This window comes from Centroberyx affinis, unplaced genomic scaffold, assembly GCF_046629955.1.
Source record: "Centroberyx affinis isolate AG114_WGS23_722 - 3 ecotype Tasmania unplaced genomic scaffold, CSIRO-AGI_Caff_v1 ptg002188l_1, whole genome shotgun sequence".
NCBI classification, from domain to species: Eukaryota; Metazoa; Chordata; class Actinopteri; order Beryciformes; family Berycidae; genus Centroberyx; species Centroberyx affinis.
The window spans coordinates 163,374-185,115 of record NW_027280496.1 but is presented as its reverse complement, the minus strand read 5'-3'; the positions used below and the strand labels follow the sequence as shown (position 1 = coordinate 185,115).

The 21,742-nt window shown below is 42.3% G+C and overlaps 2 protein-coding genes across 2 annotated transcripts; one reads left to right on the top strand and one right to left on the bottom strand.

Moving 5' to 3' along the window:
* The first annotated feature begins 403 nt into the window (after nt 1–403).
* On the top strand, nt 404–2,120 carry LOC139655110 (coiled-coil-helix-coiled-coil-helix domain-containing protein 5-like). Its single transcript, XM_071532411.1, has 4 exons — nt 404–501; nt 781–921; nt 1,040–1,191; nt 1,753–2,120. Coding segments are annotated over exons 1-4 (324 nt in total). The 5' UTR covers nt 404–499; the 3' UTR covers nt 1,782–2,120.
* A 2,094-nt stretch (nt 2,121–4,214) lies between these two features.
* Nucleotides 4,215–21,375, bottom strand: lmx1al (LIM homeobox transcription factor 1, alpha-like). The gene is made up of 9 exons (XM_071532409.1): nt 21,332–21,375; nt 18,918–19,003; nt 17,734–17,917; nt 7,471–7,703; nt 6,340–6,503; nt 5,583–5,660; nt 5,338–5,458; nt 5,060–5,215; nt 4,215–4,372 (listed from the first exon to the last, which is right to left on the bottom strand). Exons 1-9 carry the CDS (start codon nt 21,373–21,375, stop codon nt 4,215–4,217), a joined length of 1,224 nt encoding a protein of 407 aa, XP_071388510.1.
* Between the last annotated feature and the right edge of the window lie 367 nt (nt 21,376–21,742).

Below are 21,742 nucleotides of genomic sequence, written 5' to 3'. Positions count from 1 at the left end.
CGTTTTCTGAATCGCTCGTTCTCTCGCCGCTGCTTCCGCGTACGTAAACACGCAAAGTCACGCAATGTTCTTTTCGCTGTCGTAGCACAACACATGCGAGCAAGCTGCCAAGTATGCGTCGTCTTCCAGATACTGAAAATTTATTTTTGGGGGACAAACTGCATACGACATGTGTATGAAGAGTTTTCTTTGACAAAATAATGAATAGAGCGTACATTTGTCGTTTATTTTTTTAAAGATGCGATGAGCCGTCCCTTTAAGAAATTGAAACGTCACAATCGGGGAGGAGCCAAAGTGTGAGATTGACACGACTCTGAACCAATAGAATTAAACAACGATTTCATAATTCTATGTTTTCCTCCTATCGGGTGGAAACAGGGTGTACACGGTAGTAAACTGCACAGACATGGCTCCACATGCAGACACACTAGCGTTGTAACCTTGATTCATCAGTTAAGTCTTCAGTTGCAACAAGCCCTCAGTTATCTTCCAGAGCAACATGTAAGAAATACATACGATTCGTTTCAAGAGTAGGCTACATTTACTTTTGTTCTCATAGTCTAGAAATATAGTGAAAAATCCTTTACTTTGTGTGTGATTCATGTCTGCATCCTCAACAAAACTGCTTTATTACTCATTATCATACTCTTCTAGTAGGGAATCAGGCCATATCATATATTTATCAAGCTATGTTTATAAGGCTAATGGCTTTGGCTCATTGGACTTGTCTGGCATGACCTGACTGATTCACCCATCATGTACCTGTCTGTCACCTTTCAGGCAGGCTGCTATGGACATCACGGCAAAGTATTGCCATAAAGAAATGGAGGAGTATGGGTCATGTGTGGCCTCCAACCCATCGACATGGCAGCATCAGTGTCATGAACTAAAGATGAAGGTTGCTCAGTGCACATCTTCACAGTAAGGCGTTCAAATAATTGTGTGTACCCTCCTATAATGTGATACTGACATCACCACATCTCACCAAAGCACTGTAAAGCATACTCCTGTTCTGTCTGTCCCCTAAATGTGACCGCAGCCCGGTGATCCAGAAGATCAGATCGGACTGCTCCAAGGAGTTTGTGGAGTTTGAGCGCTGCCTCAGAGAAAACCAGACCGCACCTACCTCCTGCTCCCCACATGTCGCCCGCTTCCTTGGCTGTGCGGAGACAGTGGATCTCAGTGGAGTGGGTGAGTCTTGGACTGGAGCAGGTCACAAAGAAACAGCTGTGAATGGAAGTGATTAGAAAATAAAAGATCGGAAGATTATAGACTATGCACCTCCACTTGTCCCTTCAAAGAGCTACTAGGTGTAAATTTCTCTACACTACATGGCTTGTGCATGCGGAAATATTTCAGACATGCATGGGTTAAGTCTTGTATTACCTGGGCATCTTGAGTATTGCTGATATGAAGACACTTGTATTGTATTTGGTTTAGTTGTATTTGTTTTTTTGTAATGTTCATACTGTTTTAATTGGAAAGGGGGGGGGGTATTTCTGCAATTGTAGTATGTATTTATGTATGCATGTATGTGAAAGCATGTGTATACATATGTTTTTTAACATGGACCCCAGGAATAGTAGGTGTTGCCTTGGTAACAACTAACAGGGATCCGAATAAACAATAAACACTGATGAAAAAGACCCCCATTTTATTAAGTCTGTTAAGTGGAGCTAATACTCCACCTTCATTGTCTTTTTATTACTATGTTAATGTTCAACATATCAATAGATTTTGCTCTTTTCTCAGATGTGAATCCGGTCCCTCAGCCTTCGTAGGGTCCGGTCATCTTCCAGCGCCTTCGGAGCAGAACTGCCTCCACGGTAGCGCAGATGGGCTGGTCTGCTGTGGATGGAGCCAAGTTAAGTACAATAACAGTTCGGACATCTGTGTGTTTCTTAAGGAAAGGAAACAGAACTCATTCATTGTGACCCATCCACTCGTCGATGGGACTAATTTCTCAAGATATAGGAGATAAACACTGCAGCACTGTGAGCCAGAAAGGGGTCAATGTGGTGCAACTGGGACGAATATATTTTGACTTGACATGTGAATATTAAGTACTGTATCATCCTTTTACTCTCTACATATGTGTGTTCAGGTGAAAATATAAATAAAAATACTTGCAAGCAAGACGGTAGTTTCTGCTGACTTTTGTTGATCCGTTTCATTAGAATTGATGTCAGACTTGTATTACTCATCCGGCCCGGTTATCCTCTGTTGTTTTCTGTTCCCTCCCTCACTCCCCCTCTCCCCTGGTCTGAGTCACAGTAAAATATTAAACTGGAATGCGTCTCTCCCCCACACACCTCTCCCGACTACCCAATGACCGAAGAACAGGGAGTCTGGGAAGAAAGGAGACGGAGGGGGCAGTCCACTTCTAATCAGTGGGACTACTGAGAGAGACATAGGGAGGATGTTGAGTTATGAGCCCTTTGACTACTAAGCAGAACCGTCCCTTTCTGGTTCACTTATTAAAGCTTTAAAGGGGGTAATCGAGAGGAAAACAGATTCTTCCCTGCAAATGTAATATCATTGGTTTATACTTGATGTGAAGGGGATCCTTGGTGTGTCATCATGCTTCAGAATTCAGGAGAAATGAGAGGCAGACGTACTTCAAAGATGAAACCGCAGATTGTATTGAAGATATGGCAACATTACATTCAAAGCACATCACCTGGCAGTCACTGAACGAAAAAAAAAAAAGTCAGATAGTAGGAGCTCACCTAATACCGCACAAATAAGTTACATTCACAAAAATATCACTGTAAAAATGGCATTAGTCGGTGATCAGAGTCAAACATAATGTCATGAAAGAGAATGTCACAAGCTGTAGCCAATCACTGGTACCTAAATGAAACAAATATCCTAATCCTATTTTATTATTCTGCACCAGAGTCTGAGTCCGCTCCAGATGCTGCGTAAAACCTTCCTGCTATCCAAACTCGAGTCTTGAAGCTATATTTTCAGACCTATTTTGTGACACATAAATATCATGCTACAGTTTAAATATTCGTTGATTATCACAGAAGAAGGTACAAAATATCTACCTAACAACATCGATTTTCAGGAGATGTTCCGAAGAGAGAAATTATTACAGAAAGTGACTACAACAACTGTATTAATTGTAACCACACAGTCATACTCACATTTATTTTACATTTGGAGCACATCGTCATGTACCCAGCGTCCTAAGTTTTGGGAGTTAATAGATCCATTGTTCTTCAATTACAGCACTGCTTTTTAGTGAGCACAGTATAAAAGAAAAGGGAAAGCTGAAGCATCGATCCCTTACACAACCCTGTTTCCGCATAAGGCTCTTCAAATGACCCTGTAGTGTTGCCTAAATGCTTAAAAAAATGTGATTGCTTTTTTTGGTCCACATTTTTCTTCTCGTGCGTTATCAAAATTAAGGTAAGAATGTGATTTGGAATAATTTCACGTGGAGAGTTACTTCAAAAAACCCTGTTTGAAGTGTATACCGATGAAATCATTGGGAAAAATAAATTGTAATCCTATCCAGCACACTATCCTGAGTTGGGGCTCAGGTCACATAAACATACAGACTAACCTGAGAGCAAAATTCTACTCCAATCCATATACTATATGTTTCAGTCCTTCACACACAATAGCTAATCACTAGTTCTATCAAAAAACTTGCGCAATATACTTTAATTTAGACCTTCAGCTGCTCCTAAGCCCTGCCAACACTGTCCCAAATAAGTGTAACTTGATTAATTCACTGTCAGCAAGCCATTATCCTCAGTAATTTATGATACCAAAGTTTACACAAATTTATCGCGTGCCAACATGTTTGACAAGTTTCTTTTGTTTGTTTTTTGTTTGAAAAGTGCTGTAAAACCCTATGTTTGATTAAACATGACATAAATACACAAGAGAAACTGAGGTCCTTTTACATTTCTTGTACGTTTACAGTGTCTATATTTCCAGCATGTGATTCTTATCTAGGAGAGATTATGGGGACACTATGCTAATCTAATAGTTATTTCCACAGCTGCAAAACGATATTATGACTACGCCTGTCTTGCGATGATTTTGGCCTTGTGGTAAAAGCTCAGAACTGTGTTTGGGTGAAGGCTGTCTCATGGAGAGTGGTCCGACAGGCATGTCGATGGACAGACTCCATTAGCTGCATCTCTGAGAGGTGAAAGGTGGAGGAGGAGTAGGGAAAGGGTGAGAGTTTATAGGGGTCAGGAGGTGAAGTAGGAGTTCTGCATGGAGTAGAGACGGTCGATGGGGTTTCCCACCCGCCCCGGCAGGAGATTGCCCTCCCCTGTTGCTAAGAGACAGTCACCAAGGTGACCGAGGCTTCCATCGCTGTCCAGGTCATGGAACACTGTCTCTGAGTCTGGGGGGGGGGGGGGGGGGGGTAAACAGAGTGAGAGTGTGTAGAGTTGAACTGGAGAGAGCACAGAAGACCATGGGAACAAGCACAATATATTAACCCCTTCAATCTATTTATTAATGGATTCACCCCAAAATTAAAATCCAGTCTTTATCTACTCACCCCCATGTCAGTCAAAACTCCATTTGATTCATAGGACCACAAAACACACAGTGAGTTGGCCCATCTCAGCCTTCTCTCAAACTATTGAAGTTAAGGAGGTCATCTTCTTACAGTTCCAAAAAAGCATAAAAATGCCCATCAACTTTCTCCAAACAGCTCATGCAGCATAATCAAAGTGTTTCGTAGCCAAACCATTGCACCATGGGTCCAAAAGTCCAACAATCACCTCATTATCTCCTATAGTTTCCTAACTGTCAATACTCAAGTACGGCGATCTGGTGAAAGACCTTTTTACTACAGGATGTTCATAGGGTTAGCACAGAGAGTGAGGAAAATATAGGAGATAATGAGGTGACTATTGGACTTTTGGACCCACGGTGTAATGATTTGGCTACAAAACACCTGGATTATGTTGCACAAGCTGCCTGGAGACATTTTAAGCTGTTTTGGGAGTGAGTAGTTAATGACTGAATCTTCATTTTGGGATGAACTACTCCTTTAGTCTTGCGTCTTTGCCCCCTGTCTTACCATAGGAGTGGAGCTGCTCACTGGTCATCTGAGGCGGTGTAAGCCCGTGTCGGAACGGCTCTCCTCCGTAGATATTGGGGTCCAGAGCCAATAGCTGCTGACGTGGCAGTGAGGGATATCCCAGCATCCCATCCATTCCGTGAGTGCTAGAGCCGTCTGTGTGGACACAAAAAATTCCCTCAATCAAACCCTCTTCACCTCCTCACCTGCCCCCCTCTCTGTCACTGCCATGAGCGATATGAACGACTCGGTCTCCGCGTCGTCACTTTATCTCTTACCCTCGCTGTCGTCGTTGCTCTGTCGGCCCCCTCTGCTCGGCCCTCTCCTGGGCCCTCCCAGCTGCTCTTGCTCCTGCTGCTGCTGCTGCTGCTGCTGCTGTCGGCGAGCTATCTTCTTCATCTGAAGCACAGGAACGCACACTGTCAGTATGAAAATTGTGTGTGTGTATGTGTGTGTGTATGTGTGTGTGTGTGTGTGTGTGTGAGAGAGAGAACATGCCCTGAAGGAATATGTAAAGTCTAACCTTGGCTCTCTGGTTTTGAAACCACACCTGCACGACTCGCACTGTCAGTCCAGTCTCAACAGCCAGCGTCTCTCTTACCTACAGGTGAGAGACAGAGCCATGATGTTAATATGATATGAGGGAGAATGGGGGAGAATACCAATGTCATTTACAGTTAAAACCCATTTACTTCCATCTACATCTAGTTTCCCCCAATCATTTTGCAATGTATGCAGTATGTAATTAGATTTCTTTTTAACATTTACTCGTTTTTCATTGTTTTTAAAATACAAACCTAGCTTCAAATGAACTGCTGTTCCGTCTCACTAAGAAGCCCCAAATAAAAAGACATAGATGTGACAATAAAGTTAGTAAGGCATTAAGTTTTGAGGGATTATTTCCTGGCGGAGTCTTGCTGCGGGTGTCAGGTGATTGACAGTAAGCAGAGCGTAACGTAATGCAACGTGGGCACAATGAAATAAGGATAAAACAGAAAGTTTGACAAAACCAAATTAAGGCTTTCATGTTTACTGTGATGGATTATCTAGGTCGGGCAATTTTCAAGTTTGTGGAAATTGTTTTTCATACTGCACAAAAATGAATGGCAGCAAATAGCTTCTTCTGAAGGTAGGAAAATGAGCCCTGATATCTCCAACTATGCTGACTGTGTGCGGACACCACTAGGAATAATGTAAAGGAAAGAGGCAACATAGATGAAAAAAACACCGGTATTATCCTTCAGCGCTGTATCCTGTTATATAAGAGAGAGTCCGCTCACCTTGCGGCAGGGCTTAGAGGACACTTCAAAGGAGGCCTTGAAAGCGCGCCGCTGCTGTGTGGTCAGGATGGTGCGGGGTCGTTTTGAACGCTTGTGCTCTTTGCCTTCATCGCCGCCCTTCCCCCCGCCGGAGCCTCCTCCACCATCCTCATCCTCACTCTTCACTGAGAGAGGTCGGCAGAAAACACAGCAGTCAGAACAGAGTGCAGGAGAAGGTGCATTTTCATTGTTTTTCCACACACATAAAAAGATTATGGACATAGAGAGGCAGGCTTGTGAGCAGAAGGTCTCCGTTTCAAATCCCTCAGTTTAGAAACGGAAAAGTGGAAGTGTTTAACACTGAGGTGCCCCAGAGCAAAAGCTTTTATCCCCCAGTTGCCCAAGGGGAGCAGGTCAGCGGCCTACAGTGAAGGATTGGGGTTGTACTGAACTCCTTCCTATAGTGTGAATGTGTGGAACTGTGTATGAGGCAGGCTGTGCTGAAAATGAATGCTGGATGAGTGAACGCTCAACATAACTCTTCCCTGGATGAATAAAGGTTCTGATGGTGATTGGACGACATGCATTTAACCAACTACTGACAAATAATGTATAATGTAATGTATAATAACAAAATCCCCCAACAGAATAACAATAACTTATTTAATGAATGAATTGATGAATTAACGCTATCAACAGAATCAAAAATGCAAATGAATTGTACAAATAATGTTAAATAAATACAGTTACACTTTCGGATTAATACCAACATCTCATTTTGGGATCGTCATCCAAAAGCTTCCCATGTCAGATTATATTAGGTGGGGTTTACATACATATTCATAAGCATGTCTAGGTGAGTGTAAGTGTGTGTGCATGTGTATGCGTGTGTATGTGTCTATCCCACCTACTCCATACAGACAGGGCTATAAGCCTGTGAGGTTTCCCTTCACACTGATGGTTGGAGAGATCAACACCCAATCCCTACCAGGAGTGCTGTTCTGAAATTAACCCTAAACTAAAAGAGAATTTCCTTATAAAGTATCACAGTATTATTATCCTTATTCTAGAAAAAACAAACAACACAAACAACTTTTGAATAGACTTTTAGGAGGTTCAGGTGAAGCGATCCTGTCACAAAACTGACTCTACCTGATTCAGTCGGGGTGGGACTGATGGCGGCCAGCATTTCTCTCTCCTTCTCGTAGTCGACGCGACACAACAGCTGGCCCTCCTTCAGCACGAACTCATCACCTCTCTGCAGCCGGCGCTCACACTCGCAGCAGCTGAAGCAGCCCAGGTGGTACACCTGGCCCAGCACCCGCATTATCAGTTCAGAGCGGCCAATCACCTGCAGGCAGGCGCTGCACTTCCTCACAAACAGCCTGGAGGCACGCAGACAGACAGAGAGACAGACAGAGAGAGAGAGACAGACAGACAGAGAGAGACAGACACATGGGCATGTAAGTGAAGGATATGTAGGTTAAGACACAAACATAAACTGTAAAACAGAGGAGTGCACAGAAAGAAAGGTAAGGTAATTAAAGATGGAAGCACAGACACAGAGCATTGACTCGTTTACCCTCAGCTCCAATTATTCTGGAGATTAGCATAGTCTCTTAATTAAAGGTCGTATAAACATTACCCAATGCACAGAGCAACAAGGTGAACATCTGCTAACAGGCATTACAGTTGTCTGTATTGTTATATTGTATTTTCTTTTCTCCCTCTTGACAGTAGGTGGCAGTAGTTCACCAATGATAAGGGAGCTGCCTGTTGCGATTCTCTCTCTTGTGATTCCTTAAATGTTGAGATCTATCTGAGAGAGTGAGCTTCAATCGACCCATATCCCACCCACAGACTAAAAGCAATGATTTAACATGATGAATAAAGTTAAAGTTCCAGTTTAATACAGTCTCTCTCTGAGGTCCATTGGTTTTCCCCATGACCACTTCTCTCCTTTTGTCCCTCCGTCTCTCCTCCTGTGAGATGTTATAACCCTTCAATTTCTCTCCCGCCTCACCATCTCTTCACATCCCCATTTCCATTCAGCGGGCCTAAGTCTCTGCCATTAAATTCCTCTCAAATCCCTGCTCTCTCACTTCGGCTCCCTCCCCCCCTCCCTCCCTGGCATTTTCTGCCAGCATTCCCAGTTCTCCCTCACGCCCTCCCAGCCTGCCTCCCCAGTTCACTGAAACTAATAAAGACAGGATTAATTAGATTGTTGTTTAAACAGTGCGATGGCCAGACAGACGCTGTAAACTCATAACCAGGGATTGGGGATAGCATGGGGTTAATCTCTCTCCTCTCACTTATGCACACTAAAACACACATACACACACGAACACACACACACACACACACACACATGCACGCACACACACACACACACACAAAATCCATATACCTAGTCTGATATTGGCTGGTTACTCACGGTAACCATGTCATATCCCATCATCATACTTGTGGTGTACAGTACATCTGCAACACACCTGCCATCCCATCAGGAAATATTGACAGTGCGGATACTTTGGATCATCAGAGCATTACACATGAAGAGGAGGATTTACCAGGTAGACAGAGCATAGGTGTAAAAAGGAAAAAGGTACTTGAAGGCAGAAATAGCAGCAGAAAATAACAAAAACCTGAATAAAAAAAGAGGGAGGATGAGAGAGGAGCGGAGGGGGGGAGGAAGGGACGAAGACAGAAGTGTTGACGCTCCCTGACTGAGTGATAGGAAGGTGTTGCTGCCCAAATCTGGAGTGCAAAGAGGGAGCCAGGTCTGCACATTAGAGCCCCTAATCTGTGATTCTGTCCCAAACGCAGCTGCTACGGCTAATCTTTCTCAATCCATCTGCCAAACGCTCCCCAAATTCCCCAAATGACAGTGTCACTAACTTAACATCATAACACAAACACAGGCATCCCTACAAGCAGCCTTACACAGATCTATTGTGACAGACCCTTGCATTCAACTACATGTTGCTCACCCTCTTTTATTGAAACGTTACATTGAATCTTAGAGATGCCAGTAGCATAAGATGTCAACAAACACGCCCCACGTGTCAATCATTATTCCTGGCATTGAACCGATGCCTGAAAGAGAGCAATCGCAGCTCTGCTCTGCACAGCCTCAGTCTCCATCCAAGTGCATAGTGCTGCACCAGCATACCTTAAATACTTCCTTTCACTGTGAAAAATGACAACAGAATCATCAGAGAATTGCTTGACATAAGACTAATGATGTTGGCGGTTGAGTCCCCCTTTCCCTAATCGGGGTGTACACAGCACGGTAGGAATTTACTCAACATGGCAAATGAAGGCAACTTGGGGCAACTGCCACAGAGGGGGGTCTGTAAGTAGATCAGTCTAATCCCTCTAATAGAAGCATCATTCACACTGGCCCTTACCAGGGGATATAGCTTTCAATAAATCACTATGGACAGAACGGGTAAACCCTTTACAGCACAGCTCACACACACATATGAGGTAAACCTGGCCAAATTTATAGCATCTACGCAAACATACCCACACATTGTTTAGCCTATATTTCAATATTCATGTTTTACACAAAAATGTTGACCTTTACATATCTTTCTAGTCATTGCAGAATATTGCAGATCTTGCACAATGTGCCTGAATATGTTTAGTTTGGTTTTTACATGATTTTTGCATGATTACCTATAGAAATTCCCAAGCAAAATAGGCCACATGGCTACATATTAATTATATAATGTTCTGTTCTGCTGCGAAACGTCCATTTTTGTCATAAATTTTTCTTCTTAAAATTATTTTATGGCATGACTTTGATTCTTTAAATGTCATCTATACATCTAAGAGGCATAGGCTTACAGCACCATCCTGCATAGCAAAGTTCTGCCCACATTTACAGTCATTGCTTTTAAAAGAAAATGTATTCTGGTTTCTGATATCCCATGTTAACTAACAGCAAAATATGTACAATAAAATGCACATTTCTAAAATAGGGTTAACCATGTTGATTATGTAATGGCATTACCATAAAAACATGACTTCTAAAGTTTGAATACATCACCTAATATAGGCATGTTTTTGCTCACACCAGGATTCAGTGGAAAAATGAAAATATGCATGACATTGACCTGAGATACAGAGAAACTTGTTTTTCTTGCGTTTGAATTTCCAATATATATATATATATATATATATATAAAAAGTGGAAATTCAGATAAAGAGAGTTTAAACCGCTGAAAGGTAAAAACCAATGGTTTGCAAAGCTATCTGAAAGGATATCTTCAAGCGGACTTTATTTTGGATTTCGGGGCTTTCATTTTATGAAATGATATCACTATCTGTAATAGATACGATACATACATGATTACAAAAGAGATAAGCGTGAGTGCATGGACCGAAGAGTCAACACAGTCCACCCTAAACCTCAGGAACCTCAGCTGAGGCAAACTTTATCTTCAGTGCACATGGATTACAGAGGGGTGAAGGGGCACAGGTAATTACAAGCACACAGATTATGAGATCCAAAGTAGAGAGGGGGCACAGGTGATGTATTATAAGCATTTGGCGTGTATATTCAGCCCATTCCTTCATGTGTATTGTTAGAGCCTAGGCATACAAACACGATAACAGAGTCTTCATTATCTGCACAAGCTGTGTGTCGTGTGGCATTGCTTTGCCTGTGTGCTCTGACAAGCACAACAGTGTCTGGACTGCAACACAATCACTCCATAAATATGTATGTGTCTGAGAGTGATTACAGTTGTTGTGCTTGCTTCCATAATTGACGAATAATTATACAGGTAAGGGTTTGCCTGAACTGACTCCAGGTTTTTATTGTATCCTATACTCGTTAGGTTTGGGTCAGTTGTCTGTATGCCAGCTCAGGACTCAAACTGGTAAATTTAGCCTCACTCTAGACCCCAGGCTCGTTAAAACATACAAGGCATGAGGAGATGCACCAGAAAAAGGCCTGCCACCCATTTTGATTCCTTATCCATAGTTTGAGATGCATTTCTGTTCCTGAACATGTGATGTGTCAAGGTGTTCATGTATTGCAGCTTGTGATTCCCACATATATTATGTGTCCAGAATGACCATTGTGTGTGGCAAACAAATGGGTGCCTATGCATGTCCTGAAAATGTATAAGTGCATGCAATGCATCATGTGAAATTGATATGAAAAGTACAAATGATATGTAACAATCTTACTTTTAAGTTGTGTTGTGTTTAGTATCCATTTCTTAGATGTGTGAGTGTGTGTGTGTGTGTGTGTGTGTGTGTGCGTGCGTGCACACTTGCAGCGGATATTGCTCTGTGAAGCAAAATGGCTCAGAGCCAGGGTTCAGTAATCACATCATCTCCTTTTATTAAATCTCCCTGCACTGCTTCTGTGTTATTAAAATCTCCCAGCATTCCCCACGATACTCGCTACCCCTGCCACCACTCACTCACACTCACACACACCGATACACACACACACACACACACACACACACACACATATATAAATATATATATATATATATATATATATATATATATATATATATAGATATATACAGTCACAAACACACACACACACGGGTATACATACAGTCACATGCACACATAAACACAAATATGCACAGTATGTGTAAACACTGATAAGGTTCCCGGGTACAAACATCAATAAAACACTGACAGATGCTGTCATTTGTGCACCATACCCATCCATGCATCAATATACTAACACCACACACTGTCCTCTCGCTTCATTCCCCATCTCCAAAAACTGTAAAAGGCACATATAATTTGAAAAAAATAGATTTCCTTGATTTATGAAAAAAAGTGCATATACAGTACAATTGTGTCATTATCTAATGTTCACAAGGTCCTGCGATGTATGGCCTGGACCCTCTGAAGCATCTCTGCATAGACCCTCAGCCATTCTCACAGTTATACGGTTACATGGCATGACTCTCGCTGTAAATTGTTCACACTGGTAATAAGACCGGCTCTACATGAGCTCAGCACCGGGAGAACTTGAACTCTTTTGCGACAGCCCATAATATTACAAGACCAAATGTAATATACCTGCATACAGTAACAACTAAAAACCTGCGTGACATACATGCATGCTGTGTGCATGATGAGCGCGTGTCTCTGTGCGTGTATGACTGTGTCTGGCTGTGCGTGATCTACACCTGACGCTAAGAAGAATGAACGCTATGTGTGAATGTGTGTGAGGATATGGATGAGAATGTGTGTGTGTGTCTGTGTGCGTGAGCGTGTGGGCGCGCGTATGTGTGTGTGTGTTAGTTTAGATAAAACAGTTAATCCCCAGGCCACCAGAACGCAATATCCTGTCTGCCGGTTTCTCATTTCCTGTCTCTCTCTGGCGGAGCGGGAAGCGGTGGGGAGGGGCGGCGGGGGACAGCGGACCCGTTGCCCCAGAAACAGGAGATACAGCCGCCCCTATTCGAGAAAGTCTACGCCGTTCTCCCTATCTCTCCCTCTCTGGTCCGACCCCCTATTCTCTCTCTCTCTCTCTCTCTCTCTCTCTCGCTCTCTCTCTCTCTTCTTTTTTCCTCTCTCTCTCTCTTCTTTTATTATCTCAGATTTAATAAAGCCAAGGCGAGCAGCTTGTTCTGCCATGAAACATTTATTAGCTGTCTGTAATAAAATTGTTGTGGGGGAGGAAAGATGATGGGGACTCATCTCACATTATGCAAAAACAGTGGCAATATTACCGGGGGTTACACGCCCCCCCCCCCACCCCCCCACCTCTCCATCCCTCCACCCCTCCCCTCCCTGCGGCTGTTCCCTTCCCTAAAACTCACGGACATCTCGTCTTTATCCCATTTTGAGCCGATCCCTTCCCTTCTCCTCCGCTAAGCTTTTCCCCCGGCGTTCTTTCATTTACACCTTAAACTCTTCTGTGGTTCTCTCCGGATGTCGTCCCTGTCTGTTGTTTCATCGTTACATAGAGTCAAACCATCAAAAACAGGTTCTATCTCCACCCCCCACCCCCCCCACCCTCCCACTTTCCATTCCTCTATAGCACACCTCACCTCCGCCCATCATCTGTTGAGCTAAGACTCTTGGGTGAGGGAGGAGTACTGTAGAGCGTCTGGGAGTTTCAGAACCACATGCATAGTCTCTCACTGTGATTTTACATATATGGAGTCCTGAGTGTATCTTAGGCGATGGCTGTCTGTGCAGACTCCCCACAGGCCTCTAGGAATAGAGTTGAAGTCTAAGCAGCCAAGATTAACACATGATCCTGGATGAAGCCGCACACTTTCCTTAAATGTGCAGATTCCATATCTAGGCGGCATTCTTAATCAGCAAAATCAAACACTTTTCCGCTATTCTGGCTTGCTGTATCAAATGTAATTCATTAATATGCCAGTAATTCATCAGGTTAGGTTGAGGTGCTGTAGGGTGATTATTGTCCCCTTGACTTGTCATTGCATAATTCCCTCTAATAGTGTTTCTCTGCAGCCCGGTGTCAGGCCTGTCATCACATGACAGCCGGAGAACAGAGGCTAATTAGCACTGTACCCAATCAACCCCCCCCCCCCCCCTCACCCACCAACCAACCCCCACCCCCCCCCCCCAGTCCTGAGACACAAAGAGGCGCTGAGGGGGGGGGCAGACGATTAAGAGAAAACGAGGGATAAACGGAGAGATAAACTGATTGGTGTCATCGCTGCTATCAATCTCAACAAGAAGGAAATGAGGTTTGGAATAGAGAAATATTATTACAAAGCAGACAGTGATGAACGAGGTGATGGGGAGAGAGATAGGGAGAGGAACGGTGGGATGGGGTGGGGTGGGGTGGGGAGGTGGGGGGTAGCCTATAGGAGGGATAAGGGAGAGGAGGAAGAGGGGTAAGAAGATGCGATCTCGAGCCACAGTCCCAGTGTTTTGGAGCAGCGGGACTCAGACACACACACACACACACACACACACACACACACACACACACACACGCCGTAACCTGAGAGAATGGAGAACAGTCTCTCGGCCCATTAGCATTAGACTCACACACAGCGACTCGGTCTATTCTGAGGCGGCAGGGGCTCTCTCTCCCTCTCTCTCCCTCTCTCTCTCTCTCTCTCTCTCTGCAGAGCGAGGGTTTGTAAACTCAGACGGAGCCTCGCTGCCCTCCACCCCACAGAGTGATGTATTAAACCCAGGGTTTAGTAAATATCCACCCCAGTGACCCGCCTCTCACAGTGCGGAGGCTTGTCTTTATGGGGGCTTACAAGGCAGCCTGCAGGCCCCGCAGACCCAGGCAACCCTCACTTCTGTCTGGGCTCAGCACTGTTGACCGGGACACACAGCTTGGACAGGGACCATCATGTCGACGCTCCGTGTAAGAGAGCATGAATTAAATGTGTGTGTTGGAGATTGAGGGTGGCAGACATTATCCATTTACATCCGTCTGCTAATCTGCTGGGTTTTTTGTCTTTTTTTTTTTTAACCAAAATGACATTTAATCATCATAACTTATATTAAAGATAAAACATGATGTGATTGGACATAGGATTCTTTTGACATCCACCCAAAAACTACTTTGAGGAGCTGAACAGTTAAATCTCATAACACGTCTGATCTGCAGTATATATATAGAGTGCATACGTGTATTGTCAGAGATCTATGCCAAATACTCCTTTCTGCATGTCAAAGAGAAAGTCCAGAAATCTTGAAATCTGGTGAAGGTATATGATTTAATCGCCAGTAAAATCCAAAAATCCAAAATCCAAAGGCCAAAGTAATTTCCACCTTGACACATTTGGACCAAATTACAAAATTTTGCTCAGACTTCCTGTTTATGATGTAGTTACAGGTGTTGAACAATGTATTATATTATAATATACACTCAATACAGAATATCTGGTTCATAAATGGCATTCAAGTTAATTTCATGAGGTTTCAAAACAAAAATAATTATCACTACAAATCCACAAGATGCACTTTCAGTGAGTTTATTGTGTCTAAATCTTATTTCCACAGCAGATTGAGATAAGGGAAATTGAGAACCGTCTGTATTTTAACATCGCAGATGATGAGTGGCAGCAGGTGATGACTTATTTATTCCTTGAAGCCTCAGGGACTTGAATGTGATTCATGACCGAACCAGGTATTTCACACAGGGCTTGAGTCTACACTGTACATTTTAAAATTTGATTTTTTTTTCTTCTCATTTGAATTTTGTACATCTGCATAGTTTCTAGCTTTCCTTCTTTCTTCTTTCACCTTGGCAGAACATAGTGCTTTGCATATGTACAGTGTCACTCTCATATCCCAAATAAATGCATTTTGGATTAATTTCTATTTTTGGAATGATTGTATTTTAGAAGGTATATGATGATCAGATAGTGTTTGAATTCAAACTACAACAAAAACAACCAAGCAAAGAGGAAAACAGATAAGCAGGGTTACCATACCATGCCATTAGCATAGCGTGGCCTTTGGCTTCTGCTGAGGGAGAGCGAGGGAGGGAGCTCTGCCTGTCTGTGTGAGTGTGGGCTGGGTGATGTAATCAAAGCAAAGGACAAAGTTAAAAATGTTTGGACAAGCCTGAGATACTGCATGATGAGGGAGGCATGGAAAATGGCCCAGTATGTGCTAGAAGACTGTAAGATGCAGCCTCACCATGCGTGGAAACAATTCACCCAAACATTCTGCACGATACGGTGAATAATTAGATTCATTTAATATTTTGGCATGCAAAACAGACAGTGTGTAAAGACATCAGTCAGTCGCTCTCTGCCAATTCAATCAATCGTCCGTTAAAGAAAATAAAATGGAGCCAGACTGCAAGCAGAGGGTTAAGAGGAAAAATAAGCATCCACCTAAAAACGTACGTATTCCCCTCAAATTCTTATGCACGCTCCAAATTCTTGGGCATGCTTATCTGTTACAATGCACACACCTGCTGCAGATGGAGGGGGAGGAGTGTGTGTAGTGTAAGGCGCTGATGGACAGACTGCAGGGAACACAAGGAGACATTGTTGCTGATCCGCTGAAGGTCACAGGCGGTACTGCGTGCCAAGTCTGGCACGGAGTCACACAACAAGGCAACTATCCATATGCAATGTATAGGGCACTAAATCAACACTATACTGAATGAGCCACCGACTTTTAATTTGGGTCTTCAATTACATGCATTACATGAGCAGAGCAAATACGCCGGTTGGAGACTTTTTCATTTTTTCCACTGAAAATGAACCCGGTGCTGCGTTCATGATAAGCCAATGCGTTTTACTTTTCCCCCACTCATTTTTCAAGATAAACGTCACACAATGGGACTCTCGTCAGCCAATTCTTCCCTCTCTCCCCCTCTCTGTTGTTCTACTCTCTTTCTTTCTCTCTCTCTCTCTCTCTCTCTCTCTTCTCTCTCTCTCTCTCTCTCTCCCTATCCCTCTCTCCTCCAGATGTCAGGTACAGTGGGAGAGTCTGTGCTGCTGGATGCCGTCTGACACTTTTCAAAACAATGATAACAAGCTGCAGGCTCGTCCTTCAGCCGTCTACTCCTGGAGCTCTCACCGACCGCAGCACACACCCCTGCCGAGCGACCGCGGCACACACTCGATGACCAAAACCAAAAAGCATGCGCGCACACACACACTCACACACACACACACACTGATGAATGACTGATTTAGAGATTCCAGACAGTATGATGGGACCTCACCACACCTAGAGTAGGATTCATTCCCTCCCAATAGTATTTATAACATTACAATAAAGCATTGAATACAAAATCATCAGTGTTAATTTTAACTCTGAGAGTGTAAAACTCAACTCAATGCCAGTGTTTATATAAGTCCCACGCCGATCAGAGCTCAGATCCATATCAGCTCCATATGAGTGGACAAACAGCTCTCCAGTCTCAACACCTGTCAACTCCAAATCATTTAATAATTGACTCAATTGTCACTTATTAACACTGGGAGATTTGCAGGGGCTCCCAGACTTTTCCATATCAAGGATCCCCAAAATAGACACACATAATTAGACCAGGAACCTCCATTTAATGAGATTAGTCTGAAAATATGTTTATTGTTAGATATGACTTGGTACAAAAGTATGAACCTGTCTACACTCTAGGTGGGATGATAACCACAGTGGGGAGAGAAGGACCTGATGAAAATAGTCATCCTTATGCACTCTCTCATTGGGCTAACAACTAGTGAGTGAAATAACCAATAAGATAAATAAGTTGACTTTTACAAGGCACACACACACACACACACACACACACACACACACACTAGTAAAATAAAGCTATAGAAGCACCTACACGCCCCTACCCCCACCCCCACCCATCACGGACCCCTGGATGTCCCCGCACCCCACTTTTAGGAACAACTGAAACCTAATGGTTATATATGTAAAGTGATCGTCTGTATGTCCCGTGCTGGCTCTTACTTCTCATAGTCGTGCTTGCAGTAGAGCAGGCGGTCCCTGCAGTAACAGGTCCCGGTCAGCGCGCTCAAACACACGGCGCACTTGACGCAAGTCTCGTGCCAGGAGCGCTCGTTCACCCGCAGCAGGAAGCGGTCGGCGATAGGCGACTCGCAGCCCGCGCACAGCTCTCCCCCTGCCCCGTACTCTGGACCTGGGGCACGGTTTAGAAATTAAAACAACAACAACAAAACAACAGGTCAGAATATGATGATGACCATATCGAAAAATCACTATAATATTCCTACGGGGAATTACAGTGTGTCCGTGGTGTTCGATAGGAGTTTATAGTGGCCTACTTTTTGTATGGTCCTCCTATGATATCACTATAATATTTCAATAATATTACTATATAGACTGTCTGTGTTAGTTTATGGTAAATCTGTTTTATCTCCTATAACAACATTCCTATAGGGTCTTACAGGCTATCTCTGCGGAACTTAATAGTCAGTTTATAGTGACCTTATAGTACTTTATGGTAGCCTATTTTTTCCTCCTATGATATCACTATATAATATTCCTATAGTACAGCTATTGGGACTTTTAAAATGTGATAGGCTACTCAATTGTGATTTTATAGTGTGCGTGAACTTTTTCAATCTCCTATATGCAATCACTATAGCATTCCAATAGGAACCTATAGTGTGTCCGTGGTATTCAATAGTGAGTTTATAGTGACCTCATAGTAGACTACTTTGTGGTATTTCAAAAAACAAACAAGAAAGGCGTCTCTATATTCCTATAGGGACTTATAGTGTGTCTACGGCACTCAATAGTGAGTTTATCAAGGTCCCAGTATGCTTTATGGTATTAAGGCGTCTCTATATTCCCATAGGGACTTATAGTGTGTCTACGGCACTCAATAGTGAGTTTATCAAGGTCCCAGTATGCTTTATGGTATTTGTTTCTCCTTTAGTGTCACTATAATATTCCTATAATATCCCTACAGAGGTAGTTTGCTGTGATGTTTGCCAACTGTCCCTCTAGAATGTAGTAGCCCCTCAGTTAGGCCTATTTTTCGTCTTTAGGCCTCAGCAACACTTGTACACAAAGACCCGTAAAGACTGTTTCTATTGCTGTAATGTAATAGTGGAAATTTGGAAAGAGAACGCTGTGGCCTATTTCAGAAGCTGTCAGCTGCCACTTACCGAAAGGCGTTGAGGATGGAGGCTGCTGCAGACAGGACTGGCTCTCCTCTGTTTTCATCCCTTCTCTCCTTCCCTCGGTGTGATCGCTGAAGAAGGACAAAAAACTGACGTTTCTCTTCGAGACATAACTGAACGACTGCAGTAATTATGAAGAGAAGGGAATCAATGAGACGAAATATGCACCCACGTACACACCGAAACACTACGGAAGACAGTTATTTTTGGAAAAACAGGCCTATTAGACTTATTGATATGTTTCCGTAACATAACTGGAAACGGGACAGCGTCATTTCCAATACGCGGCTCTTCACCTCCATCTTACTGTAACAGTGATGATGAAGGCTTTTTACTTGGACCACAATTTAGATCTGAAATCAGACTGTCGTCACACACACACACACACGCACACGCACGCACACACACACACACACACACACACACACACACACACACACACACACACACACACACACACACACACACACATCTTGTAATCTAGAACTGCTCTGATTAAAGTCAAATCACTCAAACGCGAAAACAAAAAAAACGCCTCATCTATAAATGTGCATTTATAGAAAATTTTAATTGAAGTTTGAAGAAATTAATCGAAATTTGAAGTGATATTATCAGTGCCACAGATTATATAATGATAGTTTTAATTCGTTTAATGTTAAGGTCTAGGGGCCTAAATCTAATCAACTGACACTTTAATCAGTGTTACGTCAGCCTATAAAAATCTCCCAACAGAATTAGCAAAAATGAAAAAAAAAAAAAAAAAAAAAAAAAAAAAAAAAATCTCGTACATTTCTGCATAAACCAACTATTCAACCCTATCCTAATAATGCTTCATTGTTTTTTTGTTTTTTTTTAACTAGCCTAAGATAATTCCGGTTTTAGATTACATTTTTGTGTCGAAATTATTTTCAATATAAATGTTTAAAACTAGGATATTTGTTGAAGATCAATAACTGAACCACATGTGGACTATTCTTGTTATTTATTCTAGTTTGTAAAGCTGTTCCAATAAACTTGCAAACTAGGCTTTATGAAGGATGAAGAAGTAGGCTTAAAAAAGTGAACAGCTTTTTATAAAACGCAACACTCTTTAAAAAAAATCGAGTCATTCATTGATAAAAAAAAACAAAACTAAATTAGGCAACCCCAACGAAAAATCCCTATAATATTCCTATAGGAACTTCTAGTGTGTCTGTGGTGCTCTGTAGTGAGTTTATAGTGACCATAGAGCCTATTATGTTTTGGGGTTTTTTAAATCTCCAATGGTATCATTCTAATATTCATATAATATTCCCATATGATATTATATTCAGTTTATAGTTTTGCTGTGATATTTGTAGCATCCTTATAAAATTGATTATAGGATTACTATAGTTCATTTTCGTAAGGGAAGACATGGGTTAAACTTAATAGCCTAAAATCCACTAAATATAAACTAAATTATTAAATATCAGGAAAAATATGCCGAATTGTTACAGAAAATCAAGCTCTGAATTAGGAAAAATTACGTAGAAATACAGGTAACAGGATACGATTTACTACTTAATTGCGGATTGCTTACATTCGTGGCATATTTGTGTAATGCATCTATAATTATAGGTTATTAATTATATTGAGCCAACAGCCTGCCTGTCTCTGTAACGGTGATAATAAGTAATGGAAAATAGTTTAAAAAGATTTCATAAACTTTCCTAAGCTGCCAGGGACCTGCAGCTAAAGGAAATTAATTTTGTCATATTATGTGATCAATAGGCTGAGAAATATAAATTCCTATATAAGGTTGGCGAAGAGCTGCCAAAGCACACAGTAAACGAGAAAGATTGGTATTAAAAGAAACAGTAAGACGCTTCTCTCGATTATAAGATAATGAGCCACCCTCCTGTGCCCATGAATTAATATCATAACAAGCAGAGTAAATATCGAATTAGTTAAAAGCTGTTAACGAGGTGCAGGATGGCCCTGATGCCACCAAAAGTCAAAAATCCTCATATGCATTATATTTTGTTTTGTCCCAACATTTGGATCCAATTGCAATAATCAGAAAACAATGGCAAACTATATGTGGGTATGCAATCATATCCACATAGAACTGCATCAGTCTATCTCTAAAGCGATCAATTTGATGCTGAACCACAAACCAAGCCTGTAATAAAATATGTTATTTAGTAGCCTACATAATCTTATTAGTTTGGATTAAAATGCCAGATTAGGGCTCGTGATTTATCAGATATCAGAATAATTGTGACATGAATTATTTTCACCTGAGACTCTCTTTAAAAAACACGCCAAGTAATGTTAGAAATAATAAAAAAAACAACAACATTGTTTCAGAAACAAGAGCCATGGAAATCACAAGTCTTCATTCATTGACAACCTGTTCTTGAGTTGCGGTCGCCTACCTTGAGGTGAAACACACTCCTCCTGAAATCTCGGTTGGCAGCATTAAAAACGGGGGGAAACTTTAAGCCAGTAAATAAATAGACGCGTTTTCAGATCGTTCTCCTATATTTCACACTCCGGCGCGCATATTGCCTACAGTAAAAGTCCAGATACCATGATGACCCAAACTATTGTCTATTGTCTCTCCTTTTTTCTCCTCGCCAGCCGTGTGTGCGCTCCGACTTGGTTGTGCGTAAAAGGCGCAGAGGGAGGAGATGGACAGACAGGGAGGGAGGGAGAAGGTGTGGAAGATGATGAGGGAAGATGAGAGATGATGCAGCCCTATTGATAACTCATAGGAGAATGATCCTTTGCGTTTGTGTTCAAGGTTAGAAAGATGGAGACTTGAAAGGACACAGCTGAGACTTGAA

Coding starts and splice junctions, on each gene's coding strand:
- lmx1al (XM_071532409.1), bottom strand. CDS start 21,375: ATGCTGCCAACCGAGATTTCAGGAGGAGTGTGTTTCACCTCAAG. Junction 19,004..21,331: donor GGAGTGTGTTTCACCTCAAG/GTAGGCGACCGC, acceptor GTCCTTCTTCAG/CGATCACACCGAGGGAAGGA. Junction 7,704..17,733: donor TGCAAGCACGACTATGAGAA/GTAAGAGCCAGC, acceptor GCGTGCCTCCAG/GCTGTTTGTGAGGAAGTGCA.
- LOC139655110 (XM_071532411.1), top strand. Junction 922..1,039: donor GCTCAGTGCACATCTTCACA/GTAAGGCGTTCA, acceptor ATGTGACCGCAG/CCCGGTGATCCAGAAGATCA. Junction 1,192..1,752: donor AGTGGATCTCAGTGGAGTGG/GTGAGTCTTGGA, acceptor CTCTTTTCTCAG/ATGTGAATCCGGTCCCTCAG.